The sequence below is a fragment of the Eubalaena glacialis genome, chromosome 17, assembly GCF_028564815.1.
Source record: "Eubalaena glacialis isolate mEubGla1 chromosome 17, mEubGla1.1.hap2.+ XY, whole genome shotgun sequence".
NCBI classification, from domain to species: domain Eukaryota; kingdom Metazoa; phylum Chordata; class Mammalia; order Artiodactyla; family Balaenidae; genus Eubalaena; species Eubalaena glacialis.
In genome coordinates, this window is record NC_083732.1 from 87,116,758 (window position 1) to 87,132,570 (window position 15,813).

At 60.1% G+C, this 15,813-nt stretch overlaps 2 protein-coding genes across 2 annotated transcripts in view; one reads left to right on the forward strand and one right to left on the reverse strand.

The window, feature by feature from the left end:
• Positions 1-2,544, reverse strand: part of LOC133077066 (maestro heat-like repeat family member 5) — a 64,344-nt gene extending 61,800 nt beyond the window's left edge. The window contains 3 exon segments of the mRNA XM_061171737.1: positions 792-895; positions 1,024-1,209; positions 2,495-2,544. Of these exon segments, the coding sequence (XP_061027720.1) occupies positions 792-895; positions 1,024-1,209; positions 2,495-2,544 (340 nt within the window).
• Positions 2,545-7,695: 5,151 nt separating this feature from the next.
• On the forward strand, positions 7,696-13,334 carry C17H8orf90 (chromosome 17 C8orf90 homolog). Its single transcript, XM_061171738.1, is given in 4 exon segments — positions 7,696-7,774; positions 12,017-12,363; positions 12,365-12,683; positions 13,243-13,334. Coding segments are annotated over 4 exon segments (837 nt in total).
• The last annotated feature ends 2,479 nt before the right edge of the window (positions 13,335-15,813 follow it).

Genomic DNA, 15,813 nt, shown 5'->3' on the forward strand with positions numbered 1-15,813 from the left:
TGTATTTTTAAAGATAGAAAAACAGTAGGAACGCAGTTAGCAAACAGCTGCAGGGGGAGCGTTTTCTCGCCATAGACGTGATGCAGGATGCGCCGGGGTGAGGGGGGGAGACAGGCCTGACAACACAGGCAGAAGCAACGGTGCAGAACAGAGGAGCTGCGTTCAGAGGCGGGTACGGGCTGCTCCCCTGGGGACAGCCGCAGGGATGGGAACACAGGCGGGAACCCGGCCCTGGAATCCTCCCCCCGAGGGACGGCCTGGAGAGCCATGCCTGAGTCCCCATAGAGGGCACCCTGGGCTGGGGGGCCGAGGAGGCCGGGGAGGGAGCCTGCAGGCCAGCCTCCGACCTGCGACTGGACACGGGAGGTGGAACTGCCCTCGTGCCTGCCTGGGGCGCTGGGGACACGAGACCGGAGTCCCCACAGGACCCTTCCTTGGTGTACGTTCCTTGAGTCTGTTAGGTCACGGGCTGCCGTATCCTCTCGATGAAGTCGAGGTTCAGGGAAGCAGTGGACAGTCTGTCTGTCGTCTATCCATCCGTCCACTCATTCTCATACCTCTGGTCCCCACAAGCAGTCAGCAGCCACATGGTGCGATGGCAAAGGCTGTATTGGAACTCGAGTACCCCCCTCTCCACATCACCCCCCAGCCTCCTCTCCACCAAGTCAAGGGGACCCCAGCTGCCGGACCCCTCTCTCCTCAGCTCAGGGCCTGGGGGTCGGCCCCCTGCTGCCCTGCAGGGGGTGCTCTCCTGGAAGACCACATGGGGGGGTCCCCTCCTGGGCTCCCACGTGCCCCTGCCTGGCGCTGGGCTGACCTGGGGTTCTGGGACCTGGCTGAGGAGGTCCTGTCGGCCATGGTGTGGCTGTGTGGCTTTTCTGAATGCTGCCCGTCCCTGTTGGGGTGCTGCCAGCTCTGTCCTCATGCCCAGCGGAGCAGTCCTATCTCTGGGCACGCCCTCTGCCACCCCAGCCAGCCCTGACCTCACCCCTGAGGTCACAAAGTTTCCAGCACCCAGCACACCTTTCCAGGAACAGTGCTGTGGAATCGAACACCGTGTTCTGGGCACAGCATGTGTGCGTGTGTGTGTGCATGTGTGTGTACACCTCTGTCCCCAGCGTGGCCTCGGGCCCAGCCTCTCCACCTCCATTCTCAGTTATCTCCTTCTGGACACCCGTGGAGCTGGCCCCAGCTGACACCTTGATGCACCTGTGAGACGCCCCAAGGCAGAAGGCCCAGCTAATCCCTGCCTGGATTCCCGACCCAAGCAATTGTGAGGCAGTAAATGTGTGTGGTCTGACGACCCTAAGTTTGGGGTCACTTGTTCCATAGCGATACATAAGTAATGCGTGCCCCGTGCCAGGGAAGAGGTGGCAGAGCTGGGACTCTGTATGGCCTCCCAGCAGAAGCTGTCTCTGGGCAGTTCTGGAGCGGAGTTCCTGCCTGTGGTCCCCTGGTCCAGTTCCATGGCTGGCGCCAGAACAGGCATTTGGTGGTGCCCCTTCTCTGAGAGCTGTGCCCCCATGCCTCCAGGGTGTGCCGCCCGCAGCCTCTCTGCGTGGTGGCCAACAGGCTTTCGTGACTGGGGCTTAAATTCTCAGCGATTTTGAGAGTTGGTTGTTAAATACTGCTGTAGAAGCTTACAATTCAATGGACTCTACTAGAAACAGAGGTAGTAAGTACCCCAAACTCATCACTTCCTGCTTATTGGACTATATTTTACTGTCACCTATGTCCTAGAGATTATTTATAGCTGTGTCTCTGTCTACATATGGTGAGGTACTGTGCATCTCTGCCAGACTCCGCGTGCTGTGCCATCACAGTGGCAGGGGGAGATCAGCCGTGGTGGGAGCATTTACACCATGGCCATGGGCAACACTGCAAGTCAGGGCCTTTGATTTCTTTCTTTCTTTTTTTTTTTGGCAAGTCATTGTTGGACATCGACCAGGCTGATTGGGCAAGGTGGGCCAACCAGTTCCTCCCCTTAGGAATTTGGAATTGGGGCCAAGAGTGAGGCGTGGAGGTTGGGGTCCTCTACGGCTGCCCCCCCTCCTCAGGGTTCCAGGCAGAAGGGAGGAGAAAGTGGGGTACAGAGAGAGGCTGGGCCCCAAGGGGGCTGAGCTCGAGGGACGAGCTCAGGGGATTTTGTGGGTCCTGGCCCCAGACCTTCCCCTTGGGCCTTCTGGGCTCTCGGAATGTACCTGGATTATGGTGAGGCAGGTTTTCTGCAATCTCATTTCCACAGGAGAACTTTCCAGCAAGCCCTGGCCGGGTAATGAATGAGCTGCCTTAGAGGGAGTACACTCCTATCCCTGCAGGGTCCCAGGGAGGCCGGCTGTTGGGGGGTGGGGGGGATTTGAGCATCACATGGGGGTGGGGGTGGGAGTGGGAGTGGATGAGCCTCCTCTGTGGACAGACAGCCCCAGGAGACACGGGGAGGGACACCTGTTGAGACCTGGGATCTGACCCGTGTCCGTCTCCCACTACCCCTCACCACGTTTGAAAATGGTAGATGTCAGGGTTGCAGGTCCCTGGCTGGGTCATGCCGCATGCCTGCTTCCCCCACGAACCTCTCAGGAATTGGGGAGCACCTTCAGCGCTGGGGGAACCACCTCTGCTGGATGTGGGCTCCCAGCCTGGCGGCCACTTTTCACAGCAACCTGGGAGCCAGATTGCTCACCACCCTGGGATTGGGATGATGCTCAGAGAGGGTCGGGAACTGAATGGAGGTCACACAGCAGTCGGTGGTAGAGCCAGGTTCAAATTCAGGCCCTCAAACCTCAGTTCAGGGTGAGCATGGTGCCCATGGACCATCTCACACCCGCCTCTCCAGGGTACCAGGCCCTCCCCAGAGCAGAGCTCGCAGGGGCCTCGAGGCTGCTCCCGCCCGCGCCTCCCTGTTCCGCCGGCAGATGGCGCTGCGGGCCCAGGCAGGACTCGAGGCGGAGGGACACGAGGGGAAGGCGGAAGAGACGTTCCTGCAGTGATGGGCTTTCCCCCTCCCCGCAGCCCTCCCGAGCCCAGACAGCAGGTCGTGGGGAGGGGGCCCTGGCATCCCACCGCCCAGGCACCTGGCACACCTGGGGTGTGACCCCGCTACCCCCTGGGAGGCAGCAGCTATGCGTAGAGTGCCGGCTCACTCCCACCTCGAGCCTTTGCACAGGCCCCTCCCCCTCCTGGGCTCCCTCCAGCTCCGGCTCCTGCTGGGAACCTGACAGGAGGCTGCCGTTATTGCCCCAGAGAGGAGGGGGCCTGACCCAGGGCCCAGCAGACCAGCCCCTGCCCTGCTCCCCGGACCCGGGTCTCTCTGCCCCCCTCCCCTCCACCGCAACTCAGTTCCCAGCTGCAGCCAGGTCAGCCCTCTGAGGCTTGTGCAGTGCCTTCCTCCTGGAATGCCCTTGACAAGGATTCTTCGTTTCCAGAACCTTCTCCTGGGCCCATCTGTGCACTTCCTCGTAAAATACTGTTCTAGCAAGGAACCCCCTCCCCGCTGCTGCCCCCTGCCCTCCCCCCTGCATCTGATCAGGTTCCTCATCCTCCCCCCTCCCCCAGGTGAGGTGAGAGCACGTGGCCTGCCTTCAGTGAGAATCCTGGTACATCGGTTTAGCTAGAATCGCCCTGCTCCTGATATTTCCTCTTAGTAATTTTCCATCTATTGGCCGCCCCCCCCCCAACCCACACCCCATCCTGCTCCTTGGCCATAAATCCCCACTGCCCCTGCCGTATTCAGAGCTGAGCCTGGTCTCTCCCCCGTACACCCCCATCACTGCGGTCCCTGCACCGGTAGTGATAACCACCCTTGAATAAGTCTGCCATACCATCTTCAACCAGTGTCAGCCCCGCCCCCCCACACCCCTGCTTTCCTAAAGAAACTCCTCGCACTTTCCTATTCACCCTTGGAGACCCCCAGCTCAGGTCACCTCCTCTGTGACGCCACCCCTGATTTCTCTGGGCTCCCATAGCATTTTCTGTCGCTGCTGAGGTTGGTTCAACATGAACTCTGAGCTCTGGGACACAGGGTGGTGGAGGCTGGGGTACCTACAGGAGGGCCCAGGCAGACAGACTCTCCCTCCTGGATGGTTCCCGGGAGCACAATGGCTCCATCAGACCACCTGGCATCCTCCCGCGATGTTTAAGGCCACTGGCACACTCAGCCCAGCCTCAAGGAGGAGAGCTGGGATTCCAGTCCTGGGCTCTAGGACGTCCTGGCTCAGGGAGTTCCTGCCCCGCTGCGTCTCCTGTGGGGTGGCAGTCAGAGCCCCCGCCTCACAGGCCCGCGTGGTCCCCGGGCCCTGGGGTCAGTCCGTGTCCTGCCAGCCTACCCAGGCCCACTTGGTTCTGCCCACGCGTGCCGTCCTCACCTGCCAGAACCCTCCCTGCCCCCTGCCTGGCCCTGCTCCAGGCAGCCTTTGCCCCTCCCCCAGTCTCCCAGCCTTGGGGATCCCCCATTGTCCCTTTCTCCCCACTAGACCCTGTGCCCCACGAAGGTGGAGACCCGGAGTCCCCTCCCTGCCGTGCTCTAGCATGTAGTAGGCACGCACAGAATGCCTGCTGGGTGAAAGCAGCAGATGCGCCCCTTTGAAGAGGCTGCCCAGGGAGGGGTCCTGCTTCGTGTCTCTGGGGCCCGTGGAATGGGGGGACAGAGTCAGCAGAGCCCCTGGGCCCCCATGCAGGCGCACTGCCGGGGGAGCCTCCTCATCTTCCAGGCTCCCTCCTCCCTCCACGCCCCTCTCCTAATCTTTCACAGAAAAAAAGAGGGGGAAAAAGGCCAAAGTAAGAGGTTTTCTCCTCCACTTTCTGAAAATGAGATTTTAAAAATAACCAGGAGGCGGTGGCATCGCCAGGAGGGGATTATGTGGGGAGCGGGGACTGCGCGGGCCTGCCTGCCCCTCCTCCTCGTGCGCCTCAGCCTGGACCTCCCACTCTGCCCCTCCCTCTCCTGATGGGGGAGGTGGGAGGGAAGCCCGCAGCGGGGGAGCTGCTGAGAAGGGAGATGACCGTGGTGGAGGAGGAAGGAATGCTTGGGTTGGGACCCCAGGCCCCCACTGGCCTCCCCACTCTCCCTTGGTGCCCCCTCTCTCGGCTCTCTGCTCAGCAGCCACCTGGCCTCCTGGGCTGTTTCTTGTTCCTTGGGGTACTGTGCTCCTTGCTGCCACAGGGCCATTGCACGTGCACGTCCTCAAGCTCTCTTTCCCTCCCTTCATGCGACATCCCATCTTTACCCTCAGCTTCAATGTCATTTTCCCGAGAGGCTGACCTTGACTACAGGATGGTCTATGGGTGTTCCCCCTGTCACTGCCAACCTCATGGTTCCCTGACAGTCTCCTCCCACATCCTCATCATGATTGGTGTTTATTTATTGACTTGACTTTTACTTCTCTCTCCCGCTGTGAGCCCCTTGAGGTGGGGGCTGAGGAGCAAATGATATAGGTCTCTCCCACCCCCATCACCTGGGCTCTTCCTATTTCTGTAGTTCAGGGCCAGCCCCTGTGTTTCTTTGTCTGAAGTGCTCTCTGGCTGCTGGTGGAAGATGCCAGGGAATCAACTCTCCTGGGAGCAGCACTTAACTCATGACTGATGGGGTGGGTGGGTGACAAGCCCCTCACCCCTCAGACAGGATGGCCCAATGAGACTGAGCCCCAGTGGCTCCCAGAGGTAACCACTTAGCTGATAACACCCTTGATCACTGGCCTCCTTCTGTCCCTACCACGTGCGCTGGGATCACTTCCCACATGACCTCCTGTCCTCAAATCATTCCTTAGGGCCTGGAGCTAGGCTGAATAATGACCTCCCAAAGAGATCTATGTTCCAATCCCTGGAACCTGTAATTGTTACCTTATATGGCAAAAAGGGGCTTTGTGGCTGTGATTAAGTTAAGAATCTTCAGATGGGGAGATTATCTGGATCATCTGGGTGGCCCCTTAAAGCAATCACATGCAGCCTTATGGAGGGAGGAAGGGGGAGTTTTGACACAGACGGAAGAGGAGGGGGCCATGTGACCACAGAGGCGGGGATGCCAAGGGATGCTGGCAGCCACCAGAAGCCAGGAAAGGGAAGAGCAGATTCTCCTGGGAGCCTCGGGGGGAGCACGGCCCTTGACTGCATCCCAGAGACACTGTCCTAAACCACCAAGGTCGTGGTGATTGTTACAGCAGCCCTAGGAAACAATACCACGTGCTTCAGGGGGAGCCCAAACTAACGCATACTGGGTCTGTCTTAATTACGGTGACAGGCTGGCAGTTGTCCCTCCAAATGCTGAGCACCTGGCCGCCCAGGTGTGGACTACATCCCCCAGCCTCTCTTACAGCCAAGAGCGACCACGTGACTTAGTTCTCACCCTGGCATTTGATTTGAGAAGTGAAGGGCACAGTTTCCCCTCACATTCTTGAAGGAAACTGCTGGCCTGTGACTGCCCCCGCCGTGAGAATGCGATGGGGGCATCAGTGGATAAGACCACACCCTTGAGGGGCGGAGCCACAGCTGGAAGGAGCCTGGGCCCTGGATGCGCTGGGGAGCAGGGCCGCCTCGGCCTGGACACCTGGACGGCTGGACAGCTGCAGGAGGGAGAGCAGGGCTCCACCTTATTGAAGCTGCTGTACTGGGGGCTCTGTTAGCACAGCTGAGCGATCACCCTACTACGCTGGGGTTGACCAGCCACTCACAGGCCTGTCCTGTCCACAGTGCTCAGTGACCATCTGTGGGATGAGAATGTCAGTATCGGGTTTTTCTCCCGCATCGGCCCCACCGTATGGATAGCGAGCCACCACCCGGGGCTCACCAGGCTGAACTGAGCTGGTACGACGCTTGCCCCCAGGGCCGGTGCTTGGTGGCCCACGTCGCTGGAGCACGGGACCGTGGAAAGCACAGCCGGTCCTGTGAAGCACAGGCATCGCTCGCCCACGGCTGCCTTTGAGGCCCGAGGGCTGGCTGTGCTCCTGCCCACCAGCGCCTTGAGGACCGGGTCCTCAGCCTCCTGGGCCTCCTCTGAGCCCCAGCCTGGGGCCTGGCTGGGCAGGGACTCCGGAAGTGCTGGTGGGGTGGGCGGCAGCGAGCGCCGGGCAGGGTATCAGCCCTGTATGGGGGCTGATGGGGCTCCGGGCCGTTGCTCCTCAGGATCCCCAATGGCACTCAGGACCCGGGCCTCCCTGGTGGACGTGGGCCCCAGAGCCGGTCCTCGGGGCTCGTGCTCGTGCCGGGGAGCATCCTGGCCATCGTGCAGCGGGCCCACACAGGAGGTTGAACAGGAGGGCACTGTGCCGTCCTCTCTTGCCAGCTTGGGGCATACAGGGGGATTCTCTTCATTCCCTGTGCTGCCTCTGTCGTTTTGTTAGTGAACGTAGAAGATACTCACAAGGGCTGTCAGAGGAGAGCTGGAGATCGTCCGGCCCCTCGTGGGGCTCTGAGGTTCAGAGCAAGCAGGGAGGGATTCTTGGCGCCGATTAACCTTGGCGGGTCGGTGGGGTGGGGACGGAGGTCTCTGAGTGCCGGGGTGGGGTCCCAATGGCTCCTGAGCAGGGTCAGCTAAGCTGTGGGAGTGCCGGGGAGGGGGCCCTGTGCCTGCTGACCCTCCCCCTCCCAGACCCAGCCCACTTCCAGGTGGGGCTCCTTTAAATGCAGGGTTCTCTCCTCCCCAGACGGCCCCGCCCCCAGTCTCCCGGGCAGCCAGGTAAACAAGCCTGACCCCAGGCTGCTGACATGGCTTCCCCCCGTTCCGGGGACCCCAGCCTGGCAGGTCTGCCCCCTCGTCCTGTAGCCACTCCAGGTGAGACGCGTGGTGGGGGGAGGGATGGAGGAGAAGGGGGTGCCCGCGGCAGCCGGGGCTCTGAGAAGGTGGGAAAGGTGGCAGTGGCTCCGCCCCCTCTTCCTGGGGAGCGGCTCCTCCAGGGTCGCTGACCAGGGCAGGGCCAGGGTGGGGGCAGAGACCTCACCCCCTGACGGTTCTTCCGGCTGTCCTGCAGCCCTTGGACCCTGAGCCTGGAGGTGGGCCAGGGTCCTCCTCACTCCTCAGGGTCCCTTCCTGTTCATTCTCTGGCCCCCTCCTCCACCCCCTCCCTGAAATCCCAGGGCTGGTCCCAGGTCCTCAGAGGCGCACAGCCACTGCGTGCTGGGGAGGGCAGTCATCCACGCCCACCCAAGGCCATCCTCCTCCACCCCTTGAATTTTGGACTCTGGCCACTGACCCTCTCTCCACCTCTGCTGTCATCTCATTGGTGATCTCCTCCTTCTCCTGGCCCTTCAGTCCCCCCACCCAGCCACCTACACCCTGGTCGTGTCATTGGCCTTGTCGGCATCCAGACTGCAGCCGGGTCCTGACCCCGATCTCAGGACCAGGACCCCAGCACTCTGTGGGCGGAACCGCAGTCCACTGTTTCTAGCCTGTTTCCTGCCTGTCCTGCTCCCCCAACCCTGCTCATCCAGCTCTGCCATGATCATCACACCCTCACACACACCCTCCTTCCCTGGGCCCTCTCTCGTTTGATTGTACCAGGCCCCCCCCCCCCGCCCCCCAGCTCTCCGCCTACTCCTCGCCTGCACCCATACAGCTGAGCGGAGCTGGGGATAAACTCAACCACGCTAACGCTCTCTTTAAATTCCTGACTGCAAGCTGCAGGGGGACCTCCGTGAAGAGCTGCGGGTCCCACTGCATCCCTCCTCCCGTCCAGTCCCTCCTCTCTCCTAGCAACCACCTTGCACCTCCCTCCACAGCCCCCATCCCTCTCTCCCTCCTCACATTCAGTTGCTGGCCTCGCTCACTCTTTCACAGAGAAAGAAGATTCCCACAGGTTCCCAGCACCTCGGGCGCACCCAACCGCACCTGTGCCCTGGGGCTCTGTGCTCCCTGCCCGCTTCCTGCACCACCCACCCCTCTCCCAGCCAAGGCCAGCTTTCCGCTTGTCCCAGCCTTGCCTCCTGCCCACGGCCATGACCCCAGCACCTCTCCACCCTCCTCTCCTGCCTCCTGACATTTTCTCTCTTCATGAGATCTTTCCCATGGACCTAAAAGCATGCGGTTATATATCCTGTCTCCTGACCCCACTTCCCTTTTAGCTACCGCCCTATTTCCCTGCTCCCCATTTGTAGCAAAACTCCTGGAAAAGGTTATTTATACTTGCTGTCTCCCAGTCTTTCCCTCCCATTTGCTCTGGAACCCACTGGATCCAGTCCCTCAGCTCCAGCACTTTGCTCCAGCAGCTCTGGTCGGGGTCAGGGATGACCTCCACGCTGCTGAACCCGAGGTCCGTTCTCTGGTCCCGCTGGACGTGACGCGTGGGCGGCGCGCGGCTCAGGACCTCCCCACCTCCTCGCTTGGCTCCCAGAACCCCACGCGCTCCCGGAGGTTCTCCTCTTGCGTTACTGCCGGCTCTACCTCCTCTCCCTGACCCGGTGAGGGTAGGGCCCAGGCTGACTTCTCAGGCCTTTTCTCTTTCTTCTCACGATCTCATCCAGTTCTGTGGCTTTTTTTTTTTTTTTTTTTTTTTTTTTTGCGCGGCTTGTGGGATCTTAGTTCCCTGACCAGGGACTGAACCCGGGCCCTCGGCAGTGAGAGCACAGAGTCCTAACCACTGGACCGCCAGGGAATTCCCTGTGCCTTTCAATACCATCTCCCCGGGGTCTGTCTGTCTCCAGCCTGGAGCCCTCTCCCGCCTCAACTCCAGACTCTAGCTGACTATCCTCCGCACCTCTTCCCCAGCCTGTCTGAAGGTATCACCTGTTCAAAATTAGACGCTTGACTCCCTGGCCCCAAGCTGCTCCTCTCTCAGTAAATGGGGCTTCCTTCCTCCAGTTGCTCAGGCCGGAAACCTCGGTGTCTTCCCTTTTCCCCACTCCCCCCCAGCACCAGCCCCTCCATCAGCAGATCCTGTGGGTTCCACCTTCAAGACACAGTCAGAATCTGAGCACTTCTCTCCGCCACTCTGGCTGGGCCCCCAGCCCCTCTGCCCTGGCTGCCTCACGGTCTCTATGCTGCTGCCCTTACCCCTCACCTGTCTGCCCCACAGCCACCGGACTCACCTGGCTAAGTGCAAGTCAGAGGGTGTCACTCCTCTCCTGTGCCCCGGGGCCCACTCCTCTCCTCTCCTGGAGGCCCATCCACAGTTCCCCCGCTTCTCCACAGCTTTTCTCACCCCCAGCCCACAGCAACACCCCATAACCCCTCCCGACAGCCCACCCACCTGCTGGTACTGAGTGTGAGGCCAGGCCAGTGCTTTGGACACCAGGGCAGTGCTGTGCCTCCAGTTGCTCACCCTGGAGGTCTTCAGGGAGGAGGTGTCCTGGTGGACAGGGCAGGCTGCCTGGGACGGGGGCACTGCCATTCTGCCCATCAGAATCTGAGGCTCCTGCAAGGCTGCCTTGGATCTGTCCAAGGTGCTGAGTGCTATGGGCCCCAAGCCAGCCCCTCTGGCCTCACACCCTGCTCAGAGCCAGTCCACCACCTCTCCCACCTGTGTCTGCGGCTCTGGGAGCAGCTGCTTTGGTGTTGCCTGCGGGACTGAGCCATGAAAGCACTTTCCAGTGACAAAGAGGTTCGTCATGGCCTCATCTGTGAGGGTGGTAGATCAGGCTTGATTGTTTCCATTTTTCAGAAGGGGAAACTGAGGCTCAAGGAAGTTATAAGACTAGTCCAGGCTCTCCCAGGTGGAAGGTAGGACCCCTGACCCAGGTCTGCCGGCTCCCGGCCCTGGCGCGGGAGAAGCTGAGTGTGCGTTGTTCGCAGCTGTGGTGGAGCCGGGCACACAGTAGGTGCCCCAGGGTACTTGTGTGAATGGGGGAGAATCACCGTCCAGAGGCTCCTGAGCCAGGTGGGGGTGGCACAGTGCAGCGTGATCACATCGCGCAGCTGGGGTTGCGAGTCAGTTCAGCGTGTGTCTTCTCTGGGTCTGTATCACCAGTAAAACAGCCTGAGTACTGTCACCCCCTCGCTGGGGTGCTGGGAGGAGGAGCTGAGAATTCATGGTCAGAGGTTCATTCATCGCCTCCTCCAAGGCCCCCCGGTCCTGCCTGTCCCTGGGGAGCTGCCCGGTCTGTCCTGTGTCCCCTGAGGCTTGTCTATGCCCAGAGAGGGCCCATGGCTGCTTCGTTCAGTTCAGTACCCCCAGAGCTAAGGCTTTGCTGAAGGGAGGAAGGAAGGAAAGGTCTCCTGAGCGAGGGGCCCAGAGCTGGCTCAGCAGCCCAGACAAGGTGTGGGCGTGGAACAGCAGCTTGGGCTGCTGCCTGGGGCCATGGATGGGCTTCAAGGGTGCAGGGACCACAAACCAGGGCACAGTGCTGTGTCTATACACACGTGATTCTCTGATAGCGGACCCCTAGATTTCACCAGACCCCCGCAGCCTGGGAATCCTCGTGTGAGTCACAGAGATCAGAGATGTCCCCATTTCTCTTGGGACGTGCTCCTGCGGTGGGGGTGGGTGCTGTCCAACAGGCACAGACCAGCCCAGCTTCCAACCTGACCCCTCTCCCGGGTGAAGCTGCTCTGCCCGCTGCGTCCCAGGGTCGCTGTGCCCAGGCAGGGCTCCTCCCCACCTCCATCGACAAGGCCCTGCACTGGCCCCTCAGTGTCCGCCCCGCTGAGCTCATCCTGTGCTTGTCCTGCTTCATCCTGGATCTGCCCCGACCTCCAGCTGGGCCGCCACGGTCCATCCTCTGCAGGGGCCCAGGATCAGCTTTCAACCAAGAGCCACCAGGTCACCCCTTCCCCAGTCCACTGTCTGGGGATGAACCCATGTCCACAGCAGGCCCTGTGTTGTCCCGCCAAACTATCCAGACTCCTCTCCTTCTGGAACTTTCCGCCCAAATAGTATTTAGTAGCCATACTCTACACCCTTAGGGCCTTTCTGCCCCTCCTAGCTCCTTGGTGCCGTCCCTGGGGATGCGCCTCCCCCGCCCCTTTCAGCCTCCACGTGGCCTCTCTTGGTCTTCACGGTTCAGCCAGGTGGCGGGTTCTCCCTTCTCCTTCCTCGACACCCCGACGGTTTCAGGTGGTCGCGTATCCCGGCCGCTCCATGACCCCTTCCCGCAGGTCCCGCCGCGACCCCGGAGCCCCCGTTCCCGGACATCTACTGCGGGGATGCACAGCTCTGGGAGGAGCACTTCCGCGGCATCGGGCGCGCCTACTGCGCGCTGGGCAAGGAGGACGACTTCGCCATCCGCGTGCTCACGGAGGACTTCACGCTGCCTTTTCCTTTCGCCTGGCCCCCGGGGCCCGACCCGGCCCGCGGGCCCCTCTTCTACGACCCGCACGACCGCACGGGCTTCGACTTCCTGCTGCGGGGCCCGGACGCGCCGCCCCCCGCGCTGCTGCGGCCCCTGCACAGCACGGCGCAGGCGGCGGTGCGCAGGCGGCGCCTGGAGCAGCTGGCGCTGAGCTACGTGCACGCGGGGGCCGGCCCCCGGCCCGGCCTCCGGCGGCTCCTGCCCGCGCCCACCGCCGCCGGCAGCGCCTTCCCGGGGCCCGTAGGGCCTGAGGCCGCCTCCCCCGGCGGGGGCGCCCCCAGGCTGGGTTAGCGAGGTCCCCGAGAAAATGAATAAAGAGTGCCTCTGCTTCTCCCGCCCCGAGGCTCTTTGCCGGACACACCCGGACGGGCATCTGGTGCCAGCTAGATCCCCGGGGCCGCCCCGGGGGGCCAGACAGCGTCAGCGGTGGTGCGGGAGGTCCACTTTGTCCCAAGGGGATAATGAGCGAGGGGGTAAGTGGGAAAAGCCGCGGGGGCGGGCTGGCCAGGCCAGGAGTGGATGTGGGAGGGAAAGGACCCGGGATAGCGGGGGGTGGTGGCCCTCTGGGGCCCGGCCACAGCCCTGTGGTGGGCATTAGCGCTCCCATCGTGCAGGTCAGGACCCCAGGTCTCAGCTCCTCCGGGATGCAGCTGGGATTTGGTTCCCGTGTGTCTGATTCCAAGTTCAGCAGGCTTCCTGTTTTCCATGACAGAGGGGCATCAGGATCTGGGGTGGGGGGTAGGTGGAGAGGCAGAGGGAAGGGCAACGGGTAGCAGAGCAGAGGGGAAGGGCCACCAGGAGTTGGAGCACAGGGTGGGTTGGGGAGGGGATGTGACAGGGAAAGGGATGCCGGGGTGGGAACACCACAGGCACAGTCCCCAGGCTGCTGCTTTCCTGCTGGCCATTCACGCTGGCTCTGTGGAGAAGGGCGTGCCTCCTGCCCCCGCTCCCCTTGTGGGGCTGAGAGAATTGGCTGGGCCGGAACGGCCATCAGTGACCTGGCTTCCATCCTGGGTGCATCTCCCTCTGTAGGTGACAAGCCCTGGCAGGGGCCTGTCTACTGTGGGAGGCCAGCGGCCAGGCAGAGCCGCTGCATGCAGGACCCCAGCGGTTTCCTCCTCTGACCTGTAGACCAAAGGCCCAGGTTTCCTCTTGTTGGGGGTTTGGATTCCAGGTGTGCAGGCGAGGTGGGGCGGGCTGGGAGGATGCATTCTCACTCGAGTGCAGATGGAATCAGAGTTTTTCTTCCTTTCTTCTAATCCAGGAGTTATTTATAGCTTTCTGGTCGTGGGCAGAAATGGTTTCTCCAAAGTCTTGCTTGGTTTGCAGGAGAACCGGTGACAGGAAATGCTTAGCTCTGGAGGAGAGGGGCTCAGGCTCTCCAAGAGGGGTCCTCAGCTTCCCTCTCCTCTGCCGGTGGCCCCATAAGAACCCCAGCCCTGCTCCTGATTCCTTTCCTCTTGTGGACTCCTCTCTCCAATTTTATAGAGACGCGCGATGGTTACACTGTAGTCCTTAAGCGTGTGAATCCTGATGGGGTAACAGCAATAACAGCAGTAGGGGTCATATATCCTATGTTGTGTATTAATTGTTTGGGTTGCCCCAGAAGCAGTCCCTAAACGTAGATTTGAGTGCAGTGGTTTATTTGGGAGGTGACACTTGGAAACACAGGTAGGGGACGGAGGAAGTGAGACAGAGAAGGGAAAGAAGCCAATAAAGGGCGTGACGTACAGCTAGTTAGGCCTGTGGGCGACTGGAGGTCCCTCTGGAGACCCCGGGAGACAGCGTGGGGCATGCCTCACTGCCATCCCACCCTGGGGACAGGGAAGCCAGTGTTTTTTTTTTTTTTTTAATTTATTTTTGGTTGCGTTGGGTCTTCGTTGCTGTGCGTGGGCTTTTTCTAATTGTGACGAGTGGGGGCTACTCTTCGTTGTGGTGCGTGGGCTTCTCATTGCGGTGGCTTCTCGTTGCAGAGCATAGGCTCTAGGCGCAGGCTTCAGTAGTTATGGTGCCCGGGCTCAGTAGTTGTGGCGCACGGGCTTAGTTGCTCCGCGGCATGTGGGATCTTCCTGGACCAGGGCTTGAACCCGTGTCCCCTGCATTGGCAGGTGGATTTGTAACCACGGTGCCACCAGGGAAGCCCCGGGAAGCCAGTGTTTAATCACTACCTCCCTTGTCCTGCGGGGACCAAGCACGCACCTCGCCCGAAAGCAGCAGAAATGGGGAGTAACCATTTAGAAACTTTTACAACAAGTTGTCAGAGTAGTTTTATGACTGTAAAGTGTAATAATAAGAATTTGGGGTTTATATTTAGTATATTCTTTAAGTAGAAATTTTTCTAGAAATGTAGTTTATGAAAGTATTGGTCTGTGACAGATTGGAAATAAAAAAGGCGGTCCTTTATCACCACTAGTTTGAGAAGCACTGACCTAGGGGAGAAAGACCCCAAATAAGTAACCTATTAAAGAAACAAATGTAATTTTAAAACAAAAGCAAAACAGCAGTAAGTACTATGAAGAAAATGAATAAGGACAACCGCATTTCAAACAGGGTGGTCATGAGGGCCTCTCGGAGGAGGTGGTGCTTGAGGTTGGAAGAGTGAGGAGCCAGTCATGTGAACTCTGGGGGAGGGTGCTCCAGGCAGAGGGGACAGCCTGGGCAAAGGCTGGGCAATAAAAAAAGCTTCAAGGGTCACAGGACTGGAAACAGGGGCTGTGAGGCCAGAGCACGGTGAGCAAGAAGGGAAGCTCACTATTCGGTGAACGGCCTCCCCGTTATGGGGGCACAAGCCTCTAGAATCCCAAAGCCCTTTCACATTCACTGCATCATTTCATCCTCCCTGCAGTTCCGTGAGGTCAGTGGATGGAAGAGGACCCTGGGGCCTAGAGAGGGGAAAGGACTTGCCCAAGACTATAAGCCAGCATGTTATTAGAACTCCACATTATAGCCACAGAAGGCCTGGCTTCAACAGGCTTAGACCACAGAAATTTCAAAAATGGTTCATGTAACTGGACGGTCCAGAAATAAAGTGAGCTTCAGGTAAGGTTTGATCCAGGGGCTCAAGGTTTGCTCTAGCCCTCAGACTAGTTACCTCAATGGTGGCAGCATGGCTGATGCACCTCCTGCCTTTTCAGTCTCCCTGGCCGCTGAGAAGGAGAGAGGCCACTGGTTTCCCAGAGCTCTCATGGAAGAATGAACCTGCCTCAAGCCCCAAGAAGCCTCCCTGAGTGGCCTGTTGGTCCAGTAAGGTCATGTGCCCACTTCTGAACCAGAGAGTACCCTGTATTGATTGGCCTAGGCATGTGTTTCCTGAACCAATCCCTGTGACCAGAGGGTGGGATTACCTTGACTGGATTCTAAGAACAAGGCCAGGAACACTATGGTGGACCAGCTTGAGGCGGACGGAAGGGACGGTGGGGAGATGACCGCCGTGTCCATCATAGCCAGGAGATGTGAACACTGGGATTTGGCCCCAGGGCTGACTTCTTCTGCCAAATCACGCATTTTCTCTTCCAATTAAATATGCTGTTCCCGGGGAGAAGCTTGGTCAGAAATGGCGACAGTAGGCCCTCTGCTGTTTCATGTGAAGCAGTGTTGATCATA